At 39.0% G+C, this 26,388-nt stretch overlaps 1 protein-coding gene across 2 annotated transcripts in view; it reads left to right on the forward strand.

The window, feature by feature from the left end:
• Positions 1-26,388, forward strand: part of Prkdc (protein kinase, DNA-activated, catalytic subunit) — a 234,571-nt gene that overhangs the window by 6,006 nt on the left and 202,177 nt on the right. Inside the window, exons 6-18 of one of the 2 annotated variants that reach the window (XM_006997186.4) lie at positions 238-350; positions 449-548; positions 3,543-3,598; positions 3,682-3,712; positions 4,861-5,018; positions 13,550-13,696; positions 14,944-15,108; positions 18,222-18,390; positions 19,901-19,950; positions 20,893-21,018; positions 23,096-23,248; positions 25,367-25,479; positions 25,818-25,977. In XM_006997186.4, coding sequence (XP_006997248.1) covers positions 238-350; positions 449-548; positions 3,543-3,598; positions 3,682-3,712; positions 4,861-5,018; positions 13,550-13,696; positions 14,944-15,108; positions 18,222-18,390; positions 19,901-19,950; positions 20,893-21,018; positions 23,096-23,248; positions 25,367-25,479; positions 25,818-25,977 — 1,541 coding nt within the window. The remainder of the gene's footprint in view (positions 1-237; positions 351-448; positions 549-3,542; positions 3,599-3,681; positions 3,713-4,860; positions 5,019-13,549; positions 13,697-14,943; positions 15,109-18,221; positions 18,391-19,900; positions 19,951-20,892; positions 21,019-23,095; positions 23,249-25,366; positions 25,480-25,817; positions 25,978-26,388) is intronic. The other variant, XM_076548362.1, reaches the window with a different exon arrangement.

Below are 26,388 nucleotides of genomic sequence, written 5' to 3' on the forward strand. Positions count from 1 at the left end.
TTGAAGATGCAGAGTACAGTTGAGGGAAGTCAGTTCTTTCCTTCTACCATGTGGGTTCAGGGACTCGAACTCAGGGGTCAGGCTTGGCAGCAAGTGCCCTTACTCACAGAGCTGTCTGGCTAGCCCTCAAATCATTTTGAATTAAACATCCTCTTATTTTCTTATTCATACATTTATGTTACTTTTACTTATTTAAATGTTGTTTAAGGGTTTCATTTATCTGAATTTATTTTTCAGTTTTAGAAAAAGTCTATGAGCTCCTGGGAGTATTAGGCGAAGTTCATCCTAGTGAAATGATAAATCATTCAGAAAACCTGTTCCGGGCTTTTCTGGGAGAACTTAAGACCCAGGTATAATATGCCTTATGACAGTGTACCTCCATAGTCTTGGTTATTTTATTTGTTTATTTATTTCATTTTGTAATGTCTTCCTAAACAATTCCTTTTAGATGACATCAGCAGTCAGAGAACCGAAGTTTCCTGTTCTAGCTGGCTGTCTCAAAGGGCTGTCTTCGCTTCTGTGCAACTTCACCAAGTCCGTGGAAGAAGGTATTGCCAGACCTGTTTCCTTTTCTTTCTAGTAGTAAGACCTTGTCTCAAAAACAAGGACAGATTCTGATTTATGTTATAACCTAGACAGTAATGATAGCCTAAGTGAAATAGCCAGTCAAATAACAAAACACAATACATAGCTCCACTTAATGAGATATGTGGAGTAGGAAAGTGCAGGACAGAAAGCAGGAGTTTCCAGGGGCTGAGGAGGGGCAGGGGCTGGTTTACAGTGAGTGCAGCCTCTCTGTTGTGGGGGATGAAAATGTTTTAGGTAAAAAATGTGATGTTACACAACAGAGGGAAAATATTTAATGCTACTACATTGTATCTTTACACATTTTTAAGAGGATGAATATTATGCAAATTTTTACCACATTAAAAATAGATAAGAGGAAGTTTGTATAGAAGGTTGTCCACCTGAGACAGGAGGGTGTGTGTGAGGAGACAGTAAGAGGAAGCTGCAAGGCCAGGGCCAGACCTCCCTTGTTCCCTGGATGGTGGCTGTCCAGACCCCTCGACACTGGGGAGTACCTGCTGCTTTTATGACCGCAGGTGGTGTTTATAAATTTCCACACATTTTATGTTGGTTGATTCTTCCCCTTCTCTCATCTGTGTCTCTCTCCTCTTCTCTCACTGTGCACTCTCCTCCTCTTCCTTCTTCTTCTGTAAATAACTTATTTTTATTTTATGTTTATTGATGTTTTGACTGCATATATGTCTGTGAGAGGGTGTCAGGTCCCCTGGAACTGGAGTTACAATTTTGAGGCATGATGTGGGTACTGGGAATTGAACCCTGGTCCTCTGGAAATGCTGTCAGTGTTCTTAACCACTGAGCCACCCCCTTCACTCCCCTGTCCACTCTTATTCCCAGTATTCCAGTTACTTTTATATAAATGGCCTTTATTTTAGGTAATAGCCTCCTTCAATCCCAGTTCAGATAGTTCAGATGCTGTTATTGTCTCTCTCTCTCTCTGTCTGCCCACCCTCTCACCCTCCCTCCCTTCTTTCTTTCTTTCTTTTTGATTTGTTTGTTTATTTTTTAAGATAGGGTTTCTTTGTGTGGTCTTGGCTGTCCTAGAACTAGCTCTGTAGACCAGGCTGGCCTGGAACTCAGAGATCTACCTGCCTCGGTCTCCTGAGTGATGGGATTAAAGGCATGTGCCACCACCGCCCAGCTTGTAATTCTTTTCTTGAATGTAAAGTCAAACTTTTTTGGTTTTGTATTCCAAAGTTGGCATTTAAAAAGTCTTTTAGGACATATGCTAAAAAATGTGATGCTATCTGTATCACTATAAGGCCTCTCTGACATAATTCTCGCTCAAGCTCTTATCATGTCTGTCTCCTAATAGGTAAGTCCCTGCTATCAAAGCCAATAGTTTTCTGAGGTATAAAAGTCACTGCTAGAAGGTCAAAGAAACCAGTCAGGAATAAACCATGTCTTTTGTACAGCTGTGATAAATAATGTGATAGGTAACATAGGTAATTGTGGTGTCAGCCTTCCTAGGAGAAAACCCTTACATTATGGTTATATACATATTCTGCATTCTTCTTTAGGAAAAAAATTATGAATGTCCAAGGTAATGTTTTATTCACATTTGTAATTCCCATTATTTGTCAGGTGTCTTAGTATTTGATTGCTGTGAGGAGACCATGGTAACTCTTATAGAAGACAGCATTTAATTGGTGGCCTGGTTACAGTTTTAGAGGGTTAGTTTATGATTATCATGGCAAAAAGCCAGGCATAGTGTTTGAGCAGTAGCTAAGGTTTTTACATCATGATTCCCAGGCAGTAGGCAAAAAGAGAACAGAAAGAGACACACCTGCCCTGGCATGAGTTTTGAAACCTTAAAGCTCACTCCCAGCGACACACATCCTCCAACAAGGTCATACCTCCTAATCTTTCCCAAATAGTTCCACTACCTGAGGACCAAGCATTCAAACATATGAGCACATGGGGCCACTCTCATTCAAATCACCACAGCAGATATTGTGTATAAAATAAATGCCTGAAAGCACTGGGGGAAAGGGAAGTGTATTTGACCTTGAATGAATCACTTCTTTTAATCTTCCAGTCTTCAAAGAAGCCATAATCTGCCTCTTTTGTAGATGAGAAAGCTGAAGCTCTATAGAAGAAATTAATGAGGCAATTCCACATAATTTATCTGACAGTCAAAAGAGGTTGATTTTGGGTAAACTTACAGCAAGCAAAGGGGTCAGTTAAGGGATCCAGGAGAGGTGAGGCGCAGTTCAACGAGGTTCTCTGGAGAACTCTGACTTGGTCTGTGGTCCAGCATCCAGGATCACGAGGTAGCCAAGAGAGATCGAGCACATACAAATTTCTGGTTTTAAGGGGTCCCCGTCTTGACCATGCCACGGGTGGGGGCAGGTACCTAGCTGTTACCTGCTGCCTACTAGGGGCGGTGCTTCAGACGACTCCTATATAAGCTCTGAGAGATTATATAACATGGATGATGGTTTAGATCCTGAGCTCACACGTCTGTAGACCAGGCTGGCCTTGAACTCACAGAGATTTGCCTGGCTCTGCCTCTCGAGTGCTGGGATTAAAGGTGTGCGCCACCACCGCCCAGCTCACACATTTGTTATTTTAGAATTTCTTTTGGCTTTCCCCAGAAGCTATAACAACTTGGAACTAGCTCAGTCAAATGATGTTGAGAAATTACTCTGAAATCATAGATTTGTGTAGCTACTGGAAATATCAATCTGTCTTAAGAAAAGCTGCCACTTAGCCGGGCGTTGGTGGCGCACGCCTTTAATCCCAGCACTCGGGAGGCAGAGGCAGGCGGATCTCTGTGAGTTCGAGGCCAGCCTGGGCTACCAAGTGAGCTCCAGGAAAGGCACAAAGCTACAAAGAGAAACCCTGTCTCGAAAAACCAAAAAAAAAAAGAAAAGCTGCCACTTGCAAGTTTTTGATAAAGAATATAAATAGTGTTACAATGTTTTAACAGCCTTCTTTTATTGTTATTCCCTCAGATCCCCAGACTTCAAGGGAGATCTTTGGTTTTGCATTAAAAGCAATCTGTCCCCAGGTAGTATTAATATTACTCTAAGTCTTTCACAGTTGGGACTTGTAATTTTCAAGCAATGATTTTTTTTTTTTTTTCTGCAATAGATCGAGATGAAGCGATACGCTGTGCCGTTGGGTAAGATTCTTTGTTTAAGAAAGTAACAGTTAAATTACTTAAGTTAGAATCTTGAGTAAGGTTTTATTTAAGCTAGAGTGAAGGCAAATACAAAAGCATCTGTGATGTTTCATATGTAACTATGATGAATCTTTAAGACTTCATTAATTTAAGAGACTAATTTAAGCAATAAACTCTTAACTGGGATCACATTCATGCTACATGATTTAAACACAGATATGTATATGTATATATGTTATAGATACATGTATACCTACATATATATTTGTTAGGGGCTGGCAAGATGGCTCAGTGATTAGAGGTACTTGACCCCAAGCTTGATGAACTGAGTTCTATCCCCAGGACTCATGCAGTGACAGAGAGGTGCTGACTCCTGCAAATTGTCCTTCCTACTTGTGCAGGTGTACACACACAAATGCAAAAATAAATTTTTAAAAAGAATATGTTTTTATTGTTAGTGTAATTAGTCAGTGATCAAAATGTTTTAAATCCATATAGAAAAGAATTTTGAATATTAAAAATATATATAAGACTATTATTCAGGAGATTCAAGCTATTTGATTACTTGGTTTCATGTTGCCTGGGGTGATCTTTAACCTCACTATACAGCTGACAACTTCCACTTTCCTAGTGCTGAGATTACAGGCATATGTACCGTACCTTGTTTATGCTATGCTAGCCACCAAACCCAGGGCCTTATGTATGCTAAGCAAGCACTCTATCAACTGAGCTGCATCCTCAGCCCATAGGCAGCTTGATTTTGCTGTGAACTAATGAATCCAGATCCTGTTTCTGACTCTTGTTTGGTGCCAGGTCATGGGCCTAAGTTGCTGTAGAGATTTGAGAACTTTAGAGAACACTGTGAGATCACCAGATTATTCTAGGGTAATCTACTGTATCTTTTTTGTTTGTTTTGAGGCAGGGTCTCTCTACGTAGGGCTGCCTATCCTAGAACTTACTATGTAGACTAGGCTGGCCTCAGACTCACAGAGATCCCCCTGCCTCTTGGTACTTAAAGGTGTGCACCACTATGCCTGGCTATACAAAATCTTCTTGAGCATGGTTTTAGCACATACAGGAAGCTTTCTTAACTCTCCTTTCTGGCTTTTGTTGACCTGTTTTAAATGGAATGGTTTTTCGATTTGCAGCTGGACTACGATTGCTTACCCTACATGCATCTCAATTTACTACCTGCCTTCTGGACAACTATATCACTTTATTTGAAGTACTGTCAAAGTGGTGCAACCATACAAATGTGGAATTAAAAAAAGCTGCACATTCAGCCCTGGAATCTTTCCTGAAACAGGTACTTCAGATTCAACTTTCATTAAAGCTTCCACAAAAGAACTAAATTCTAATCTTGTGCATATGCGTTTAAAAATAATGATAAAGTGATCCATTAGTTCCTATAGCATTTACAGCAGAAAGCTTTGCTGTTGATCTGCCAGCAGTGCTAGCTAGACCTACAAAAGAGCTTGGATGATCTCAGACTTGATCAAAACTCTGTAGGGCATCTTGACTAGGTGCTGAGGAAGCAGGTACATTGGCTCTGATGGGAAATACCGAGAGGTATAACAAAAGTTTTGCTTGGAGCACTGTTAAAAATGGATAAGTAGGGTTGGGAGTAGTGGCATATGACTTTAATCCCAGTACTCAGGAGGCAGAGGCAGGTGGATCTGAGTTTGAGGCCAGCCTGGTCTACATAGCAAGTTCCAGGATGGCCAGGGCTACATAAACTGTTAAAAAAAAAAAAAAAAAAAAAGATAAGTAGTAGTTAACTTCACAAGCTTGTCCTTTAAAACCTGTGTGAAATGAAGTGCAAATAGTGTTGGCTTGAGATTCACACTCTGATATGTGTGGGGGGGGCGGGGAGGGAAAGAGAAAGTACTGTTGTTCTTTAGGTCTGGCTAAGCTCAGGGAACTTCTGTGCCTTATATTCCAGTCCATCCCTCCCAACTTTTTCTTTTAAGATTTAGTTATTTTTTTTGTTCATTTGGTGTTTTGAGACAGGGTCTCTCTATGTAGCCCTGGCTGTCCTGGAACTCACTCTGTAGACCAGGCTGGCCTCGAATTCAGAGATCCACCTACCTCTGCCTCCCAAGTGCTGGGATTAAAGACGTGTACTACCACAGCTGGCCCTATTTATTATGTGTCTGAGTCTTTAGCCAGCATGTATGTATGTGTACCTCTTGTGTGCCGGGTGCCCACTGAGGTCAGAATAATGTATTGGATCCCCTGGAACTGGAGTTACAGGTGATTGTAAGCTACCATTGTGAGCCACTTTGTGGGCCCTGGGAACCAAACCTAGCTCCTTTTTGAAGGCAACATGTATTCTTAACTGCTTAATCTCTCTAGCACCTTCTTTCTTCTTTTTTTTTTTTTTGGTTTTTCGAGACAGGGTTTCTCTACGTAGCTTTGCGCCTTTCCTGGAGCTCACTTGGTAGTCCAGGCTGGCCTCGAACTCACAGAGATCCACTTGGCTCTGCCTCCCGAGTGCTGGGATTAAAGGCGTGCGCCACCACCACCCGGCCTTTCTTCTTTTTAAAAAGAAATTTAGTTTAAAAATTAGTTTGAGCCGGGTGGTGGTGGTGCACGCCTTTAATCCCAGCACTTGGGAGGCAGAGGCAGGCGGATCTCTGTGAGTTCGAGGCCAGCCTGGTCTCCAAAGTGAGTTCCAGGAAAGGCGCAAAGCTACACAGAGAAACACTGTCTCGAAAAACAAAAAACAAAAAACAACAACAAAAAAAAAAAACCAAAAAAAAAATTAGTTTGAGTGTTTCATGCATTATTTCTTTATTTACATCATTTCCAATTTGCTCCCTTCCTCTTTTAATTCCTCTACCATGTCATCCCATTCCCTCTCAAGACCTGTTCTTTAATTATTATTGTTATCCATATATACATGTGTGTGTTTGAGTAAGCGTATAACACTTTAGAGCCTGTTCAGTGGTGTGTGCACGTATATGTACTTAGGGCTGACAACTTGGGATTGGATAACCTAACAGGGAACTCATCCCTGAAGAAAACTGGTTTTGTTTCTCAGAAGGCATTGCTTTTCTTTGTCCAGAGTTAAAGCCTTGTGAAATTTCACCCTGTCCATTTTGGCATGTCAGCTGATGTTGTCATCTTCAGATCTTAGGCAGCCATATTGCTGCAGTGTCAATTGTACCGTTTCCTGTCATACACAGAAGACACTGTCTCCCAGCAGATGTCCTGGTCCTCTGCCTCTTAAAATCTTCATGCTCCATCTTTCATGATGTTCCTGAACCTTAGGTGAAGGAGCTGTGCTGGAAAAGTGTCGCTAGAGGCTGACTCCCCATGGTCAGTTGTTCTCTGCATGTTGACCAGTTTTAGCTTTCTGTGATGATCTTCATCTGCTGTAGAAAGACATTCTTAGAGGTTAGTAGGTGCAGAGAGCTACCTGTGGGTGAAGGATAAATATTTAGAATGCATTATAAGTTATACTGGGTTAGGAAAGTTGCAGTAGTAGCTTCTCTAGGGTCTGTGACCTCACCATTACTGGTAGTGGGCTGGTGTACAGGACCAGGCATACATTCCCTCCTTCTGAGCAGGAAGGCCTCAAGTCTAATTAGATAGTTGGTGTTCATCCCCACATATAAGTTCCAGTATTGCACCCTTAGGTATATCTTGCTGTTCTGGTTATTGTTTTGGTTCCTGGCATTGCAGCTGGGCAGGACTGTTGATTGCTTTTCTCCCTTTTGGAAGCCTGTGTAGCTCCTTCTCATACTATGAGAGCTGGTCCTAAGCAAGGAGGCTTCCAGCTTAGATCCAGCTTTATTCCTCCAAATCCTGTGTCTGAAGAATGCAGTGATTTCAGCAGTAGGAGCTTTACCTTCATTTTCTGAGAGGGAACAAAGGGCATCAGCAACAGCCTATAATTGCTTTTGGGGCTCTTGGCTCCTCTGACCAACATCTAGAAACAAGGGTTTCCATGCCTAGCACTGGGATTTCTATTAGTTTATGGCTTTTGGGGAGAGCATTGTCAGCCTAAGTGGAAAACTTCATTTAAATTGTGTGTGGGTATAATATTTAATTTTAAATAAACATAAAATAATGTTTCCCTGTGGCTTTTCCAATGTCTGTAGTGTCATGTATTCTTCTTCCTCTATATTGCCCTCCTTTCTTCTCGTTATACTCCCCCCCATTTCACCCTTCACAGCATATGTGTTCTATTATCCCCTCTGTAGAGCCCCATATCTCATCCCTAGTCCTCTTTACTGTCTTGGTGTCTGTGGTTATAGATACAGTAGTATCCAGGTTATATCCTCAAATTTAAAGATTCTGAACTAAAAGCCACAAATAAGAGAAAACATGAAGCATTTGTCTTTCTGTTTTTTGCTTTTTTATTAGTGTAGTATTTTCTGGTTTTATATTTTGTGCCCAAAGTGCGGATCGCCAGAAGGTCACCAAGAGACCGAATCCAAAACAAAAACAAAGGATCTTTAATATGAGTTAATTTTGGCCCCTCTGTCTAACTGACAGAGCAGCAGAGCAGGAGAGAGAGCAGCACAGGGGGAGGGTTTTTATAGTGGCCAGACAAGAGGGTGGGGTTTGGGGAATTCCAGGACCGCCTAGTTACAGACCTGGGATTGGCTCAAACCCAGAGTACCTGGGCTGAGCTGATTGGGTGTCTTGAGTCTAGGGAATTATAACATTGTATCCTCAGCATCTGGATATGTTTGTCCACTTTTGATTGGCTCTCCCTCGTGGGGTGAGGTGTTCTTGGCGCCTGATAGGCCCCTCCCTATATGGGGGGGAGGGAGAGGTGTTTACAGCTTCTGATTGGCCTATCCTTATGGGTTGGGGTGTTAGCTAGTGCAAAAGGTCAGAGGCAGTCCTTGCCTCTGCTTGGGCCTTTCCTGTTGGGTGCAAAAGGTCAGAGGCAGTCAGGAGGTCAGTAGTGGGGGTACTTCCTGCTCAGGCCTCTTTGCTATGCCTGCAATTCTGCTGTGGCCTGGGTCTCTCACTATCCATTGTACTACAAATTTCGTGTTTCTTTACAGTTGAATAGAATGATAATATGTATATGAACTACATTATCATTCTCCATTGATCAATTGAGGACATTTAGATTGTTTCCATTCTCTAGCTACTGTGACTGGAGAGACAGCTAACATGGTTGAACAAGTATCTGAGGAGTAGGATGCCAAGGCCTTTGGGTCTATGTTAACATTTCTCTTGAGTGAAAGGTCAAAGTCAAAACTCTGGTCACATTACAGTGATGTGTTAAGCTTTGTAGGTCAATGTCAGACTTTTCCAAGTGGTTGCACCATTTTATCTTGCCAGAAATAATGCACAGGAGTCCTAATTCCCCTATGTGTTCAGCCAGACGTGGTTATATTATTTTATTGTGGTTTTAATTTGGCAGCTTAACTGGTCACTAGCCATACTTAAACCTGGTTTTGTCAAGTATTTGTTCCCATATTTTATTCATATTAAAATTTCATTGTATGTCTTTGTTTATTAGGGTTTGTTGTTGTTTGTTTTGTGTTGAGATAAGCTTTCACTATATTTCCCTAGCTGTCCTGAACACACTGTGTGGACTATGCTGGGCTTTGCCAAAGGCACAGAGATCCATCCTTCCTCTGTTTCCTTAGTACTGGGATTAAAGGTGTATGCCGCCACACCTAGCTTTTGTTTATGAGTTTTAAGAGTTTTCTGTTATGCCTAGATCACAGGGACCCTCAAAAGACCACCATGAAGACTGAATCCCACATGTAAAAGCAAAGAGCCTTTATTTCAAGCTCTGGAGCTTGGTCCCTCTGTCTGTCTGACACAGCAGTGAGAGCAGAGAGCCCCGAGCTCAGGTGGGGCAGAGTTTTTGTCATAGCAGAGGTTGAGGTGAGGGATTTCCAGGGTCCAGGCCCCTGATTGGTTGACAATTGTCTAGGGGTATCTGTAAAACAAAAAAATAGGTGTGTGCTAGACTCAAGGACATCTGGCCACCTTATCTAATGGTTCGAAGGTTTGGGATGTCAGGTACTTCCTCACCCCTGGGTGGATCCCTAGGTGGTATCAGCTTAAGGCTTTTCCTGGATCTAGGTGTTGCCTGCCAGTAAGCCTGTCACAAGCTGTGTCTAGTCTAGGCCCCTAAGCCTTTCATGGCAGCTGTGTGGTCAAGCTATTTTGGGGCCCCTCCACATTTTCAACACATTCTGGATAAAAACCTTTTTCCTCTGTTACTTGCTTTTTTAATTGTTTTAACAGCACATCTCTGAGTAGAAGTTTTTTTTGAAGATGGATGTCCAATTTAGCAATTTTAAACCGCCTTCTTTTTGTTTTTTGCTTTATTTATTTATCTATCTATTTATTTATTTATGTTTTTTTGAGATTGAGTTTCTCTGTGTATTTTTGGTTCCTGTCCGGGATTTCGTTCTGTAGACCATGCTGGCCTCGAACTCACAGAGATCCGCCTGCTGGGATTAAAGGCTTACACCACCACTGCCCAGCTGCTTTTTGTTTTTTGAGACAGGGATTTCTCTGTGTATCCCTGGCTGTCTTGAACTCACTTTGTATACCAGGCTGGCTTTGAACGCAGAGATCCCCTGCCTCTGCCATCTAAGTGCTAGGATTAAAGGTGTGTAACACCACCACCTGGCTCTGCCTTCTCCTTTTGATGCCCTATGATTTTCTTCTGTAGGATATTTTACAGTTTATAATTTTTGCCCTTATATTTGAGTCTGTAATCCATTTTGATTCACTTGTACATGGGATAAGTAAGAGTGATATTGCTTAATCCACTCTCATTTGTTGGTTCCAGCACCACTTGAAAACATCCTTTTTTTGTTTTTGTTTTTTGTTTCCCTGTCCTTTTAACCTTTGTCAAAAATTACTTATGTTTGTGATTCTTTCTGGGCTCTAATTTGCTCTATGAGTCTTTCATTTCTTGAAGCTAGGTAATTGATGTCTGCCAGCTTTTCTTCTTTTCCATTATTATTTTAGATATGATATGTAAAATTTATGTAATTTTAAATATAAGTATTACCCTATGGGAAAGAAATTTTTCTGTTTTTCACTCAGTTCATATAAAGTTCTTATAAGAAAACATTGCATGTAAGTTTAAATATGTATATATATGAGAACATTTTGTGTGCGTGTATGTGTGTGTGTGTGTGTGTGTGTGTGTGTGTGTGTGTGTGTGTGTATGTATATGTATGTGTGTACGTGTGTACACAAAGAAGGCTAGGTGTTGTGGTTCATGCTTGTCATCCCAGCCCAGGGAAGAGGATTGTTGGAGTCTAGTCAGCCTGAGCTACCCAAAACAAAACAAACAACCAGCTTACCAACAAAAATACAGGGAAGACTGTTCAAAACTGATATCCTACAACCAAGAAAATAATCATTTCACATTTTGGTGACCATTTTCTTTTTCTCTCTTCCCTTTTCCCCCCTGATAGCTTTCATAAAGAAATATTATTTGTAATTTTTGTAGCTTCAAGGTTTTTCCACAGCATTGGATGTTTGGAGACTTACATGACTAATTTTTTTTTTTTTAGGTTGAATTGGTTGTTATCCCCCCCCCCCCGTTTGTTTGTTTGTTTGTTTATTTATCTGTTAGCAGCTTGATACAGTATAAATTCTTATCCTAATAGTGAAGTGTTTGATTGAGGCTTGCCCAGTAATTGAGTAAAACCAAAACTTTTTGTAAGCCACAGTCATCCTAGGGTCCCCCATGCTATATATATATATATAGCCTCCTTGTTTCTGTGGGTTGCAGTCCTATTGTTCTTTGCTTTATATCTAGAGTCCACTTATGAGTGGGTACATACCATGTTTGTTCTTCTGGGTTTGGGTTACCTCACTCAGGATGTTATTTTCTAGTTCCATCCATTTGCCTGCAAATTTCATGCTGTCATTGTTTTTCTCTGCTGAGTAGTACTCCATTGTGTATATGTACCACATTTTCTTTATCCATTCTTCAGTTGACGGGCATCTAGGTTGTTTCCAGGTTCTGGCTATTACAAATAGTGCTGCCATGAACATAGTTGAGCATGTAACTTTGTGGTATGATTCAGCATTCCTTGGGTATATGCCCAAGAGTGGTATGGCTGGGTCTTGAGGTAGATCGATTCCCAATTTTCTGAGAAACCGCCATACTGATTTCCACAGTGGTTGTATAAGTTTATATTCCCACCAACAGTGGAGGAGTGTTCCCTTTGCTCCACATCCTCTCCAACATTGACTGACATGACTAACTTTTAATAGTAGCATAATGTGTCATTATGAACCATAATGTTATAAATTGTCCTTTATCTTATGGGATAATTATTTTTAATTTCTTTGCTGTTATGAGTAGGAAATAATTGGATAAAAGTACATGAAAAGGACAGAATCCAATGCTAAATTCATGTGAATTTAAGTGATTCAATATTTTATGATAAGATGAAAATCTTTTCAGTAATTAAGATGATATTATCTAATTCTTTTTTGGTTGTTGTTATTTTGTTTTTGCAATAAGCTTTTTCTTCTTTAGCCCAGGATTATCTGAAACTCAGTGTATAATCTAGGCCTTGAACTCTCTGCAGTCCCACCAGGTCAGCCCCCAAGTGCTAGGATGACAGTGTGAGCCACTACGGTTGGCTTAATGATTTACTTGGGAAACATGTTCATGACATGCTTTGTGGAAGAAAAGTTTTTCAAGCAGTCTGTATGATAATTCCATATCAGATATAATGGCTTTGGGAACCTTTAGGGAGCATATTGGTTAGTTAGTAATGGAAGAAGTGGATTTTTCCCAATATGCCTTTGGTAATTACCTAGATTGTTTCTTAAATTTGTGCTAAAAGTGGGAATGCTGATTTGAACTCTCATGTTCTTGAACATAGGCTGTTGTTTCCTGTTTGTGTTACATAATTGTGCTGCTTAGTTTTTATGTCAACTTGACACAAACTAGGGTCATCTGGGAAGAAGGAATAGTAATAGAGAAAATGCCTCTATAAGTTTGGCCCATGGGCAAGTCTGTTGAGCATTTTCTTCTGATGTAGGAAAGCTCAGCTCATTGTGGGCAGTGCCACCCTTGGCCAGGTGGTCCTGGAGTGTATAAGAAAACAAACAGAGCAAGCCAGGTGAAGCCAGCCAGGAAGCAGCACTCTACCATGGCCTCTGCTTCACTTCCTGCCTCCAGGTTACTGTTCCATTTGAGTTTCTGTCTTGACTTCCCTCAGTGATGAACTGTGATGTGAAAGTGTAAACTGAAATAAACCCTTTCTTCCCTAAATTGTTTTTGGTCATGATGTTTATCACAGTAGTAGAAGCCCTGACTAAGACAGCAGTGATATCGTCTCAAGTACTTTTCTCTTTCTGCACTTAGTTTTAGTATCTCTTGTAGCTGTTTCTTAAAAATACCTGAAATGCAGTTGATGGCTTAGTGGGTAAAGACACTTGCTACTAAGCCTGATGATTTCTTCAGTTCAATAACTGGGACCCACGTGGTAGGACTTCCGTAGTTTGTCTTTCTACCTACCTACACACACACACGCACACGCACACGCACACGCACACGCACACACTCTGTAGTATGTGTACTCACAAACAAATAAGTAAATGTGACTAAGAAAAAATTTAAATGTGAAATGCCCTTTTCTGATCATCTCCTCCTTTCCCTTGGTCTCTTAATCCTTTGGAAAAATACACCCCATGTAATGTAGCCTTAGTTAAGAAACTGTCTTTTCTGAACTGATATTAACTAAGAACACTGAAGCAGAGGGTTCTGAGTAAAAGCAATAAATGTAACTAGAGTAGTATATTAATAGTCATATTTGTTTAAGTCCTTTGGCTATTAAATGATTCTAAAGAACAAATGTCATAAAATTACAGATTTCATTTACTGTGGCAGAAGATGCAGAATTGCACAAGAGTCAGCTGCAGTACTTTATGGAACAGTTTTATGGAATCATCAGAAATGCAGATTCAAACAACAAGGAGTTATCCATTGCTATTCGTGGATATGGACTATTTGCGGGAGTATGATTCATTAGTTTACTGTATTTTATGTTTTTTGTTTTATTATTTACAGGAATAGAACACTTCATTTTTAATAGCGTGCTGTGCTTGTGTTGGTGTTATTTGTACTTGTTCTACTAACAGTTCCGTTTTCTGTTTACTATGTACTATAATACACGCATTATCTCAGAGCCCCATAGCTCAATGACAAGTGAGTTATTAGTCTGTTTTCTACAAGAAAAAAACCAAGACCAAGAAAAGTCAGCTAACTTGTCAAAAGCTACCCTGAATTGATAGAAAAAAGACATAAATCTTATCTAGAGTTGGTAAATGCTCATAATCCCAGTGCAGGAAATAGGCAGGAGAATTAAGAGTTTGTGGCTAGCCTGGATACATAAAGCTCTAAGTCAGCCTAGGCCATCTAAACACTCTTAGGAGATGGTTAACAAACAAGAAGTACAAACACTGCCACACAAACCAGCAAAACCCCACATAAATTCAGATCTGACTGCTAAAAGCATTATATTTTCATTTTGTACTCTGCAGCCCCTTGATAATACAGTAAAACTATAGTTATTTTCACTTAAAGTTTTAGACAGATGCTCTTAGGACAGAATGATGTATTTAAAGACTAGCTGGATTCCTACCTATAATCCAGGCTTCAGGAATTGCTACAGATTGAGGATAGCCTGGGTTACATACTAAATTCAAAGCTACGATAGGCCTTATCCACCCACCCACCCCCACCACCTCAAAGAAGATACTATGAATAACTTCAGTTATTTCTTAGTGGATTTTTGTGATAATTTGCTTTTAAGAAAAGTAGTTTCCTGTCACTTTTCTTAACAGTTTTATCCGTCAGCATCTTCCTTCTTATTCTTGTTTTCCTTCTTCCTCCTCTCCATTTTCTGTTTTTTATTCCTCATCTCCATTTGTTTCTGTTTGCAGCTCTAACTAATCCAGAGACAAAATAAGCAGTATATGAGAAGTCTCCTGCTGGAGTGACAAGCTTTACAGGGCCCGTGCATAGCAAGACCTGCCTTTTATACAGAGCCTAGAGTGAGGTCAACCATGTGTAGAAGTAACTGTTTAGGATGTGAATATACATTATTTTATGAAAAGCATAAGATACAGTATTTCATGTACAGTAAGATAAACAAGTAAACAGCTTGCTAACATTCAGCATTTTATAATCATGTATCTTAATGTGACATTTTAAGTGCCTCTGTTTTGACGCTGTTAAGATTTCTGTTTTGCCTTCTTTAAAGCCTTGCAAGGTAATAAATGCAAAAGATGTCGACTTCATGTATGTTGAGCTCATTCAGCGCTGTAAGCAGATGTTCCTCACCCAGACAGAAGCTACCGAGGATCATGTTTACCAGATGCCAAGTTTCCTCCAGTCTATTGCAAGTGTTCTGCTTTACCTTGACACAGTAAGTGAAATGGTTACACTGAGCATGGTTGTAATTACTTAATTTCATCTCCACAAGTGATCTTTGTTATTTTATTTAGAAAAGCACACGATTTCTTTGTTAAATTATTGACTGTGGAGCTCCTTGATAACAATGTAAAATAAATGAATAATTGACCAGAAATTTGCTTGGAGATGCTAATTTTAATTTTTTGAAACAACAAACTCTAGCAACAAATATTTAACAAGCACTTATTGTAACTGCTAGCTCTTGAAACTGTAGCCAGACATTTTCCTGTGTCCTACAGCCATTTGGTCCCAAATAAACACAGAGGCTTGTATTAATTGTAAGCTTTTTGGTCTATGGCTCAGGCATATTGCTAACTAGCTCTTTTATCTTAAATTAACCTATTTCTATTAACCTATGTATTGCCACATGGCTGTGGCATTACTGGTCTGTTGGCATTTGCTCCATGGGCGGGCTGGCATCTTCCCTGGCTCCGCCTTTCTTCTCCCTGTATCTTTGCTTGGATTTCCCACCTGGCTATAACCTGTCTTGCCATAGGCCAAAATTGCTTCTTTATTAACCAATGGCAGTAACACATATTCACAGCATACAGAAAAACCATCCCACAGCATGAAAGCAACAGCATTGTTTATATCTAATCAACTATCCACAGCTTATTAGTGGAAATCTCAAAGGACAGGTAAGCAACTACTAATCAAAGTTGTGTTTGCAGGCTAACACCATAGTTACCGTCTTAGAACCTTCCAGGTAGCTGGAAGAAAGGTATAGTAAGAAGTGAGGCTGCTGGAAGTGTCAAGGATTACTCTTACTCTGGCCCCATATTGGCTCTAACACTGCACACACAAACACAGTTTGTCACACAAAAGCTTGGGTGAGGCTGTAAAGGAGGAGGCAGGCCTCTCAGGAATTGTAACTGGTGGATTTAGAATGTAGCACTGGTGGACACCAGGAACTAGGGAGTGTCCTGGCTTTCAAATTCTTTAGTTGGTTTGGAATGTCACAGTTCTGAGCCAGGTACATTTCAACTATAAAGCACAAAGTAAATCCAAGCAGGAACTGTAGCATGACCTAGGTCAGGGAGGCAAAGAGGGGGTGACAGACACTTGACGTTCTCTGCTGTTCTCTGGGCCTTCTCCTACAGAAGAATAGAACAAGGAATTTTGAGTCCTGTGTTGGTTTATTTAGTGTAGGTTCCTCTGTGATCCCCACAACATTTTATTTAGCATTTGTGTCAAGAGATTTTTGTTGTTGCTATCTAAAGCAGGATGACTAAAACTGTTTTCCACTCATGAATCCTTTTTATGAGGGAAATTTTGCTGCAATCCTGGGTATATTAAATAGTTCTAAAAATCAAACACTTTCTGATAATAAAGTGTAACTAAATTTATCCTAAAGCAATTCTTTGGTTTCTATTTAATTTTATCATTTATTAAAGATGAAAACAAATTTACATATTAATGAGGTGGAGTGCTTTGTTTATTTTTACATAAACATTTACATCCTGGTTGACTATTTGTTGCTATAGGGTGTACAGTACCTTCAGTATTATTCAGAGTTGATAAATGATTCTACAACCACCAATGCTGAGAATGTATCTTGGCATAATTGTGTAGCCTAAAATAGCAGAAGTATGTTTAGGGCCATTTCAGACCTGGAAATTTTGTCTTAATCCCAAGCCACAATTCATTTAATGATTTTTTTTTAATGGACCTTAAGTCAGAAACTTGTGAAGTTTTATTGTTTTTCTTTTTTTGAAGATTTTATTTATTTTTATTTCTTAGACATACAAGTCTTTTGCCTGCATATATGAATATGCACTATGTATCTGACTGATGTCCAGGGAGGCCAGAATAATATACCAGATCCCTGAAACCAGAATGACAGCTATGAGCTACTGTGTGGGCTCTGGGGACCAAACACTCTGTCTTAAGAGCAGCAAGTACTTCCAACTTCTGAGATGTGTCTCCAGCTTCAGACAGCAGCTTTTAAAGTCAAGCATTCTAAAACAATATCATTTAAAGATACAGTAATTTATTACTTACATGTTGAAGAATGATAGAAAAATATAAAAAAAATTGTAATTAAGCATTGTTTTTCTTTAAGAGGAAAACAAAAACATGTCAAATAAAAAGACTTTAGTTCATAACACAGTTTTGAATTTGAACTGTTTCAGGCCATGCATATTGGCACTTCATGGCGTGATGCCAAGTTCAGAACTTTGGGTGTGGTAAAGTCATGTATTATAACATAGGCAAGCTAGAAACACCTTGGATTCTTCATTTCTTAATTTTGTTAAAAAATTTATTTTGTGTATGGATGTTTCACTGCATGTGTGTCTGAATACCATATGCATGCCTTGTGTATTCAAAGGCCAGAAGGGGGCATTAGATCCCCTGGACCTGGACTTACAGACAGTTGTGAGCTGCCATGTGGGTGCTGGGAGTAGATCTCCCTCTCTCTGGAAGGGCACCAGTACTCTTAAACTTGTGAGTCCTCTCTCCAGACTCATAACCCATGTTTTTTTTTTTTTTTCTTTTTATATGTTTCCTTTTTTTAAAATTAACTTTTAATCTGGATATTTGGAAATGTTTTACTATTCTGATATATATTGTGATATATCAGATATCCCCATAGTTGATTGAATGATCCCATATTGGATTATAACACACAGTTTCAGAAGCTGGAGTCATGTGTATTCTGAACTCAGGTCCTCATGCATTTTATTGACTGAGCCATTTTTCCACCTCTGTATGTTAGGCATCCTATAATAGAGTTATGGACAATGATAATTAAAAATAAATAAATAAAAAAATAAAATGAGAAGCTTGAGTCTAGAGCAGGAGAAATAGGTGCTATCTTTTCTATCTTTCTAAAGGATTCCAATTGCAATGTAGGATACAATTGTGCTGTAAATACCACTCAGACAGTTTATTATGATTTATTCTGGTAGCTGCAATAATAAATGTTAAGTATGATAGCTAAAATTACAAGTCAGTTTTCATTTACCTGTGACTACTTCAGTTCTAATAAATTTGAGTATATATATATTTTTCTTATGTTTATTTATTCCCTGTTCTAATTTTGAGTTTGTTCTTCATTTCTGGTAGGTTCCTGAGGCATATACTTCAGTTCTGGAACATCTCATGGTGGTACAGATAGATTGCTTTCCTCAGTATAGTCCCAAAATGCAGTTGGTGTGTTGTAAAGCAATAATAAAAGTTTTCCTAGCCTTAGCAGAAAAAGGACCAGTTCACTGGAATTGTATTAGTACTGTGGGTAAGTTTGCCATTTATTTTCATTCTTATTGTGGTAAATGCTAAACATTTAACACATTATTTGATATATTTAAAGGAAATCTGGTTCCCTAATGTTTTGTGTGCTTAGTACTTTTTAGAGAACTTTTCATTTTTCTTTATTAGAATTTGGAGTCAGTGGTACCTGTTGTTTCTTCTGTAAACAGAATCTTTCATTTATTTTTTTGACACTTTCAAACATGTGAATAATCTTGATCATATGTACCCCTGTCTTAGTTACTGTTCTATTGCTGTGAAGAAACACCATGACCAAGGCTACCTATAAAAGAGCATTTAATTGGGGGCTTACTCATATTTTCAGAGAGTTAGTCTATGATCATTATGGCAGCAGGCAGGCAGGCAGGGATGATGCTGAAGCAGTATCTCAGAGCTCACATCTGGTCCACAAGTTTAGTCAGAGAGGGAGGGACACAGGGCCTGGAAAGGATTTTTGAAGTCTCAAAGCCCAACCCCCATTGACATACCTTCTCCACCAAGGCCACACCTCCTAATCCCTCCCACACAGTTCCACTAACTGGGACCAAGAATTCAAACATGAAGGAGCCTATGGGTGCCATTCTCATCCAAACCACCACAATCCCCAACTCTTCCTCCCTCTCTACCTGTGAACCCTTAGTTTCTTCTTACCACTACCTCCTTCATGTTCTCTATTTTGTTGTTAATAGCCCACTGGTTCCAATTGGTGCAGCCTGCTGCAATGCTGACTAGTCTTGTTGGCTTGATTTTGTTCAGCTAGTCATAGCTGCAGTGAGTTTGTAGATACAGTGGCCATGGCATGTCTAGAGGACAGCGTTTTATAGCATCTTCCACATCCTCTAGCCCTTGCATTCATTTCACCCTTCTTCCAAGATGTTCCCGAAGCCTTGGGGTAGTGGTGGTGATGATGTAAATGTCCCATTTAAGGCTGAGCACTTAATAGTCATTGATTATCAGCACCTTGACTGGTTATTGAGTCTCTGCATTAACTGTTGCCCACTGCAGAGAGACATTTTTCTAAGCATAATAATTTAGACAAGATAGAGTAGTAGATTCAGAGTGGTGTGGCCATAGACAAGCATAACTATTTAGAAGGCAGTTTTTTAATGTGTCCATTTAACAAAGTAACAGTAGTAGAACCTTCCCCAGGGCCTGAGCAATGGGCTTTTTACCAAGAAGCCTTTTTCTTTAAACATCTGTGGCTTCTGAATTTATTCTTATTTTATTTTATTTTTTTAGACAGGGTATCACTATGCAGCCTGGGCTGGCCTTGAGCTCCACAGTTGTCCAGCCTCTACTTCCCAAATGCTAGGATTATAGATGTATGCTACCATACCCACTTTAGTTTCTGACTCTCAATAGTTCAGAATTTAAAACTAAAGATATTAACAAATTTCAAATAGAAATTAAGAGGCAAGATAATTGTTGCTGTTTTTATTGAGTGATTGTGTTTCTCAATGTTTCTTTCATTATTCTTTCATTTTCTTCATTTTTAGTGCACCAAGGTTTAATTAGAATATGTTCTAAACCAGTGGTCCTTCAAAAGGTAAATTCTGAATCTAAAGTTTCAAAAACTAGTATTATCACTGGATGTTAGAAACAGTGTTTTAGCATGTAAATACATAAAAAACCTTTCTTTGTTTTAACCTCCACCATCACCTTTCTTGAGACAGAGTCTCCAGTATCCCATGCTGACCTTGAACTTGATATGTAGCCAAGGATCACTTTGAATTCCCAATGTTCCTTCCTATAATTCATAAGTGTTAGGGTTACAGGTGTACACCAGTATGTCACATTTATGTAGTGCTGGAGATTGAACTCAGGGTTTTGTGCATACTAGGCAAGCAATCTGCCAACCAAGCCACATTTCCAGGCCATCCATGTCTTACATTTGGAAATTTCATGTGTAATACCAGCCTCTGTTAGATGATGAATATGCTTCTAAGGAATAAAATTGTTATATACGCTTTAAAATTTTTCTTTCAATGTTTGTGTGTGTGTGTGTGTGTGTGTGTGCATGCTTATGGAGGTCAGAAGGAACACTTAGGATTTAGTTCTCTTCTTCCACCATGTGGGTTCCAGGAATTGAACTCAGGTTGTCAGGCTTGATAGCATTGCCTTTACCTACTGAGACATCTCCCTGTTCCTATTACCTACATCTTTACAAAGAAAGAACTGTTTTCTCTCTTATAATCTAGGAGACAATATAAAAGTATGTAGAAGTTAGAGGCACATGAATGGAATGAGAAACTGGATCACATAAGAAGAGGGATGATTTGTAGTAGGTTTGGTAGGTGTATTAAAAATGTTCATTGGCTACAGTCACTCACTTAACCTTTTCAGTCTTCTTTTATTCTCTTGTCTTACTTTCTTCAGTTTATTGCAGGTTGCTATTTTAGTTTAGAAAATTCTTTTAAGTCGTTATGTTCTGACAGCAGCTTCTTCATATGTCCACCAATCAATAATGGGATGTTGTCTTCCTCTCTAGGATGTTGAGTCCAAGTCTGATAACCACTGGGCTTCAGGGGACGTTAGAACCGGCAAGTGGAAAGTACCCACATCCAAAGACTATGTGGATCTTTTTCAGCATCTTTTAAGCTGTGATCAGATGATGGTAAAAGTTTTAAGTATTTATAGTTTTATTACCTTTCCTTATTTGGGGAGCTTGCCACACATTAGTGTAGCAGTCAGAGGACAACTTTTAAGAGTTGGTTTTGTCCTTTCACCAAGTAGTTCCCAGACATCAATCTCAGGTTGTAAGGCTTGGGGACAAATGCCTTTATTTACTTAGCCATCTCTCTAACCTGTTTTTTTTTTTGTTGTTGTTGTTGTTTTTTGGAAGAGGGTCTAATGTGGCTCAAGCTTTGTATTTAACTAAAAATCACCTTGAATTCCTAATATGCTTGCTTCCAACTCCAAACAAATTTATAATTTGAAATCTATGAAAGTACACTATTTTTGTCTTTAATAAGAGACTCCACTAAAACAGTACAAAACAAACCCAAGCAGACAAGACACCATGTCTCAGAAACACAAAACAAAACATCTCCATAGTTATAGAGGTATCTTTGTCAGGATTTTTATGCTGAGATAAAACACCATGATCAAAAGCAACTTGGGGAGGAAAGGATTTATTTCATGTAACCTTTCCATATCATAGTCCATCCTGGAGGGAAGTCAGGACAGGGACCTGGAGGCAGGAAGTGAAGCAGAGGTCATGGAGGCTGCTTACTGACTTGCTCCTAATGGCTTACTCAGCCTTCCTTTTTATATCATCCAGGTCTACTTACCCAGGGGTGGCACTGCCCACAGTTATCTGGGCCTTGCACTATATCGATTATCAATCAAGAACATGCCCTATAGGTGTGCGTACAGGCCAGACCTTTGGAGGCATTTTCTCAATTACAATTCCTTCTTCCCAGATGGCCTTAGCTTATGTCAAGTTGACATAGAAACTAGTAAGAACAGGTATAAGACATTTATTTCAGAATTTTGTTTTACTAACTTTCAAATGATCTTAAATAAAGCATATTTAAAATAATGTAAGTCAAGGCAGTTAGAAGTAAAACCAGAAATAAGTAAAATGTGGGCTAAAGATATCACTCTGTGATAGAGCATTTGTCTAACATTCTAACAAAATCTTGGGTTGGTTCTTCAGCATTGCAAAAGCAAATTAATTTTTAAAAATCTTCCTCATAGCAAGATAGTTATGGTCCTTGTCTCTCTCCCTCACTTAGTCTGACCCTCCTGCTTTAGCTATTTCTCCCTCAATCTTTCCCTTCTTCTCTGTGCTCTCCCACCTACTCTCTTTCTCCTGGGAATTAAATTCAAGGCCTTGACTATGCTAAACACATTCTTTCACTCTTCTTTTTATCTAGTTTATTTAATAATTTTGAGGGGTTGGTGTGCATTAGTTATATCACTTGTATTAGAATAATGCCTCTTGCCTAATACATTGTTAGATGACATTTTTTTAATTTCTAGTGGCTAGTATTTTAATATATACTTCAACAACGCATTAATAGTCTAGGATAAGAAATTTTTGACAATAGGTGATTTTTGTCCCATCAAAAGTCATATGTTCTTATGTTTTTTATTATTGGATTTAAATAGTATATCAGGTGGATGGATATAGTAGTGACATACAGCTTGGATGTGAAATAATGTCAGCATTTCAGATGTGTTTGCACGTGGCTCAGAAGCCGGGCTATATGATACCCTGTCAACAGATATATAGGGGGCTGGAGTGTGAGTTGGTAGAACTGTTCTTGCTTAGGAGTTATAAGATTTAGTTCCCAGGACCTGAGATGGAGGGATGGAAAGAGAGATTGAGAAAGAGCAAGCTGTTATGCCAATGTGTGTTTATACATAGACACACAAACTAATTGAGGGAAATGCTTTGAAAAGGTTGACCTGCATCCTCTCATTCAATTCCAATGTATAGAGTATTTGTAACTTAACCAGGTAAGTCATACTATCTGATTAAAATGTCATAATAACTTGAAAAGAAAAGATATGTTAAATTTTGAAGGTTTAAAACTCTAAGTAAATTAGTTACAGTTTATATATCACTGTTTCCATCATAATAGTTCTGATAGTATGCATTGTAATGCTTTTAAAATATACTATTTAGAAAAAAAATGCTATTTAGTCTGAGATTTTGAACTCTTTAAAGTTTTCTTTATTTACAGGATTTTATTTTAGCAGATGAAACATTTCTCTTTGTGAATTCCTCCCTTCAAAGTCTGAATCATTTACTCTATGATGAATTTATAAGATCAGTTTTGAAGATTGTGGAAAAATTGGATCTTACACTAGAGAAACAGACTGTTGGAGAGCATGAGGTTAGAAATTCTTTTCAATAATTATTTTGGATCATTTTAATACCTCTTTGCATGCTGAGGACAATGGTACATCTTTAAGGGAGAAAGGAAAGTGGGTTTCTTTGCAATGAGTATGTGCCATTGGTGCTTTTCTGTTGCATATAACCTAATGTATAAAATGTGTTATCAACAGATTATCCAAAAAGTGATTTATATGCTTAGTGTGTTAAAACATTTGTTTACTCAGGTGTGGTACCACTTGCCTGTTAACAACTTTTGAGAAGCTAAGGCAGGAAGATGATGAGTTCAAGGCAAGCCTGGGTTACAAAATGAGACTCTGCCTTAGCAAACCTCTATGTGGCCAGCACTTATGTTAGCTGGCTCACAACCACCTGTGACTCCACCTCCAGGGTATCCAGCACCCTCTTTGGGCCTCTACAGGCACCTATACACATGTGATATATCATACACATACATACACACGCACGCATGCACGCACGCACGCATGCATGTGCGCACACACACATAAGTAAAAGTAAAAATAAATTTTAATTTTAAAAAAGACTTTTCAGCTAAGCTGGACTGGACATGGTGTCTTATTTTGGTAATTCTGGGACTGTGAAAACTGAGGTAGTAAGATTGCCATTCTGGGCTATAGCAAGTTCCATGTCAGTATGTACTACAAGGTAAGAACCTGCTCCAAAACACACATAAACAAATAACACAAACCTTTCCTAAAGATGCTTTCTGGAACCTTATATCAGAAGCTCCCCTACAATTTAAAGCATGCCTGTCGTCGTTAACTTTAGCCACTTCTCTTTCTGTGATGTCACCTGCCACTTGTGTACAGCTGGTCTCCCAGTCATTTGAAGGCTCTTACTCTGTAGGTTTTGTTTTGTTTGAGACAGAGTCTGACTATCTAGCCTAGGCTGAACGTTTAACTCACAATCCTGCATTGGACTCCAAAGTGCTAGGATTACAGGTATGCACTACCATACTTGGTTTTTGTTTTCACTAGTTGTTTAACCTTAGAACTTGAGTACAAAAATTATATCTGATAGCGGATTTGATAACACAAACTTAAAAATATGTTTAAAAATGAGCTGGGTGTGGTCTTTTATGCCTGTAATTCCAGATCTTGGGAGACTAAGTAGAAAGATAAGGAGTTCAAGGCCAGCTTGGACTACATAGCAAAATTGAGGGTCATCTGGCTACATAGTACCCAGTCTCAAAAAATGGATATATAAATGTAGCTGTAAGTTTGCCTGTGTCCTGCCTGTTCTGCAGCTTCTTAGGCCCAAGTAAACACACAGAGGCTTATATTAATTATGAACTGGATGGCCTATGGCTCAAGCTTCTTGCTACTTCCTCTTTTATCTTAAATTAACCCATTTCTATTAATCTATGTATAACCATGTGTTACTTGGCTTACTGGTCTGCTGGCATGTTGTTCCTTGGGTGGCAGGCTGGTGTCTCCTCAGCGCTGCCTTTCTCCTTCCAGTCTCTGAATTCCCGCCTCCCTCTAAGCTGCCTTGCTATAGGCCAAATCAGCTTATTTATTAACCAGTGGGAACAACATATATTCATAGCATACAGAGAGACATCCCCCAGCACATAAATAAAAGAAAATGTATTTTCCAAAAATAAGTATCTTTCATTTGCCTTATAACTGTATATTATTATTTTATTTAGCAATTAGAAACCCATGAGTCATTAATGATACTTCCTCCTTTTTGAAGTTTGTCTCTGTCAAGGTGTCATCATCATTTTCAAAAAATAACACTCCCTTTATGTTGGCTATAGGTTGGTTTCCAACACTTGGGAGGCAGAAATATGAGTTAGTTCAAGGGTAGCCTGGGCTACAGAGTAAAACTCTGTCTCAAAACCTTTTAAGATGAAAAAAACAATACCCTTCCCACCTTGTATTTTGTATTTGTCCCATTCTGTCTTGTGTGTATTTTGGTTTGCTGCTTCTATAATTTCCATTCTTAAAATGTAAACTCTAGAGGACTTAATTACCTCTTTCTCACTTCTGCATTCTTTACTTATAAATTAGTTCTATATGATAATTTCATTGGAAAGTTGTTTGTTGAATGATGTGTTCAAAGGAACAAGTCTTCATTTGGGACAATTTTTCAGGATGGAAGCATTACTGGTGTTTGGGTGATCCCAACTTCAGATCCAGCTGCGAATTTGCACCCTGCTAAACCAAAAGATTTTTCAGCTTTCATTAACCTGGTGGAATTTTGCAGGTATTTTGTAGAATTTTAATTATTTAAGAGTAAAAATGTATCATTTTATTACCACTAACAGAAGAGATCCATAATATAAAGAGTTGAAATAATCTAAAATTGTTTCTGTAGACCTTTAAAATATTTTTAGCAATTTAGACTTAGCTTTGCTTTTTTTTTTTTTCAAGAGTTAGAAGACCTCAGGCAGGAAAAAAGGAGCATACATATCCTTAAAAGTGTTAAAATGCCTAAAAATGTTATAAATGGAATTGCCCATCATTTTTAATGTCTCATAATTTTAAAGCTGAGTAAGAATTAATAGGATGAAACTTTCTTCCTTAAATATTTTGTTTTTATAGAGAGATTCTTCCTAAGAAACAAATAAGATTTTTTGAGCCATGGGTATACTCATTTGCATATGAGTTAATTTCACAATCCTCGCGGTTGCCGCTCATCAGTGGTTTCTACAAATTACTTTCTATTACAGTGAGAAATGCCAGGAAAATAAAATATTTTGAGGTAAGTATTTCTCTCCTTTTTTAAAATTTTTTATTAAGAATTTTTTTTCATTCATTTTACACACCAATCAAAGATCCTCGTCCCTCCTCTCCCCCCAGTGTCCCCTTCCCATTCCACCCTCCACTCCCACCAACAAGAAGCCAAGGCTTCCCATGGGTGCCTACATTCAGTAGAGGCAAGTCCAAGCCCTTCCCCCTGCCTCAAGGCTGCTCTAGGTGTCCCATCATAGGAAGTGGGCTCCACAAGGCCCACTCATGCACCAAGGATGGAATCTGATCCTACTGCCAGGGGGCCTCCCAAGCAGATCAAGCTACACCACTGTCTCGCCATACAGAGGGCCTAGCCCAGCCCCACCTCCATGTAGGCTCCACAGCAATTGATCCAACTTTCATGAGTTCCCTCTAGTTTTGT

This window comes from Peromyscus maniculatus, chromosome 12 (assembly GCF_049852395.1).
Source record: "Peromyscus maniculatus bairdii isolate BWxNUB_F1_BW_parent chromosome 12, HU_Pman_BW_mat_3.1, whole genome shotgun sequence".
NCBI lineage: Eukaryota > Metazoa > Chordata > Mammalia > Rodentia > Cricetidae > Peromyscus > Peromyscus maniculatus.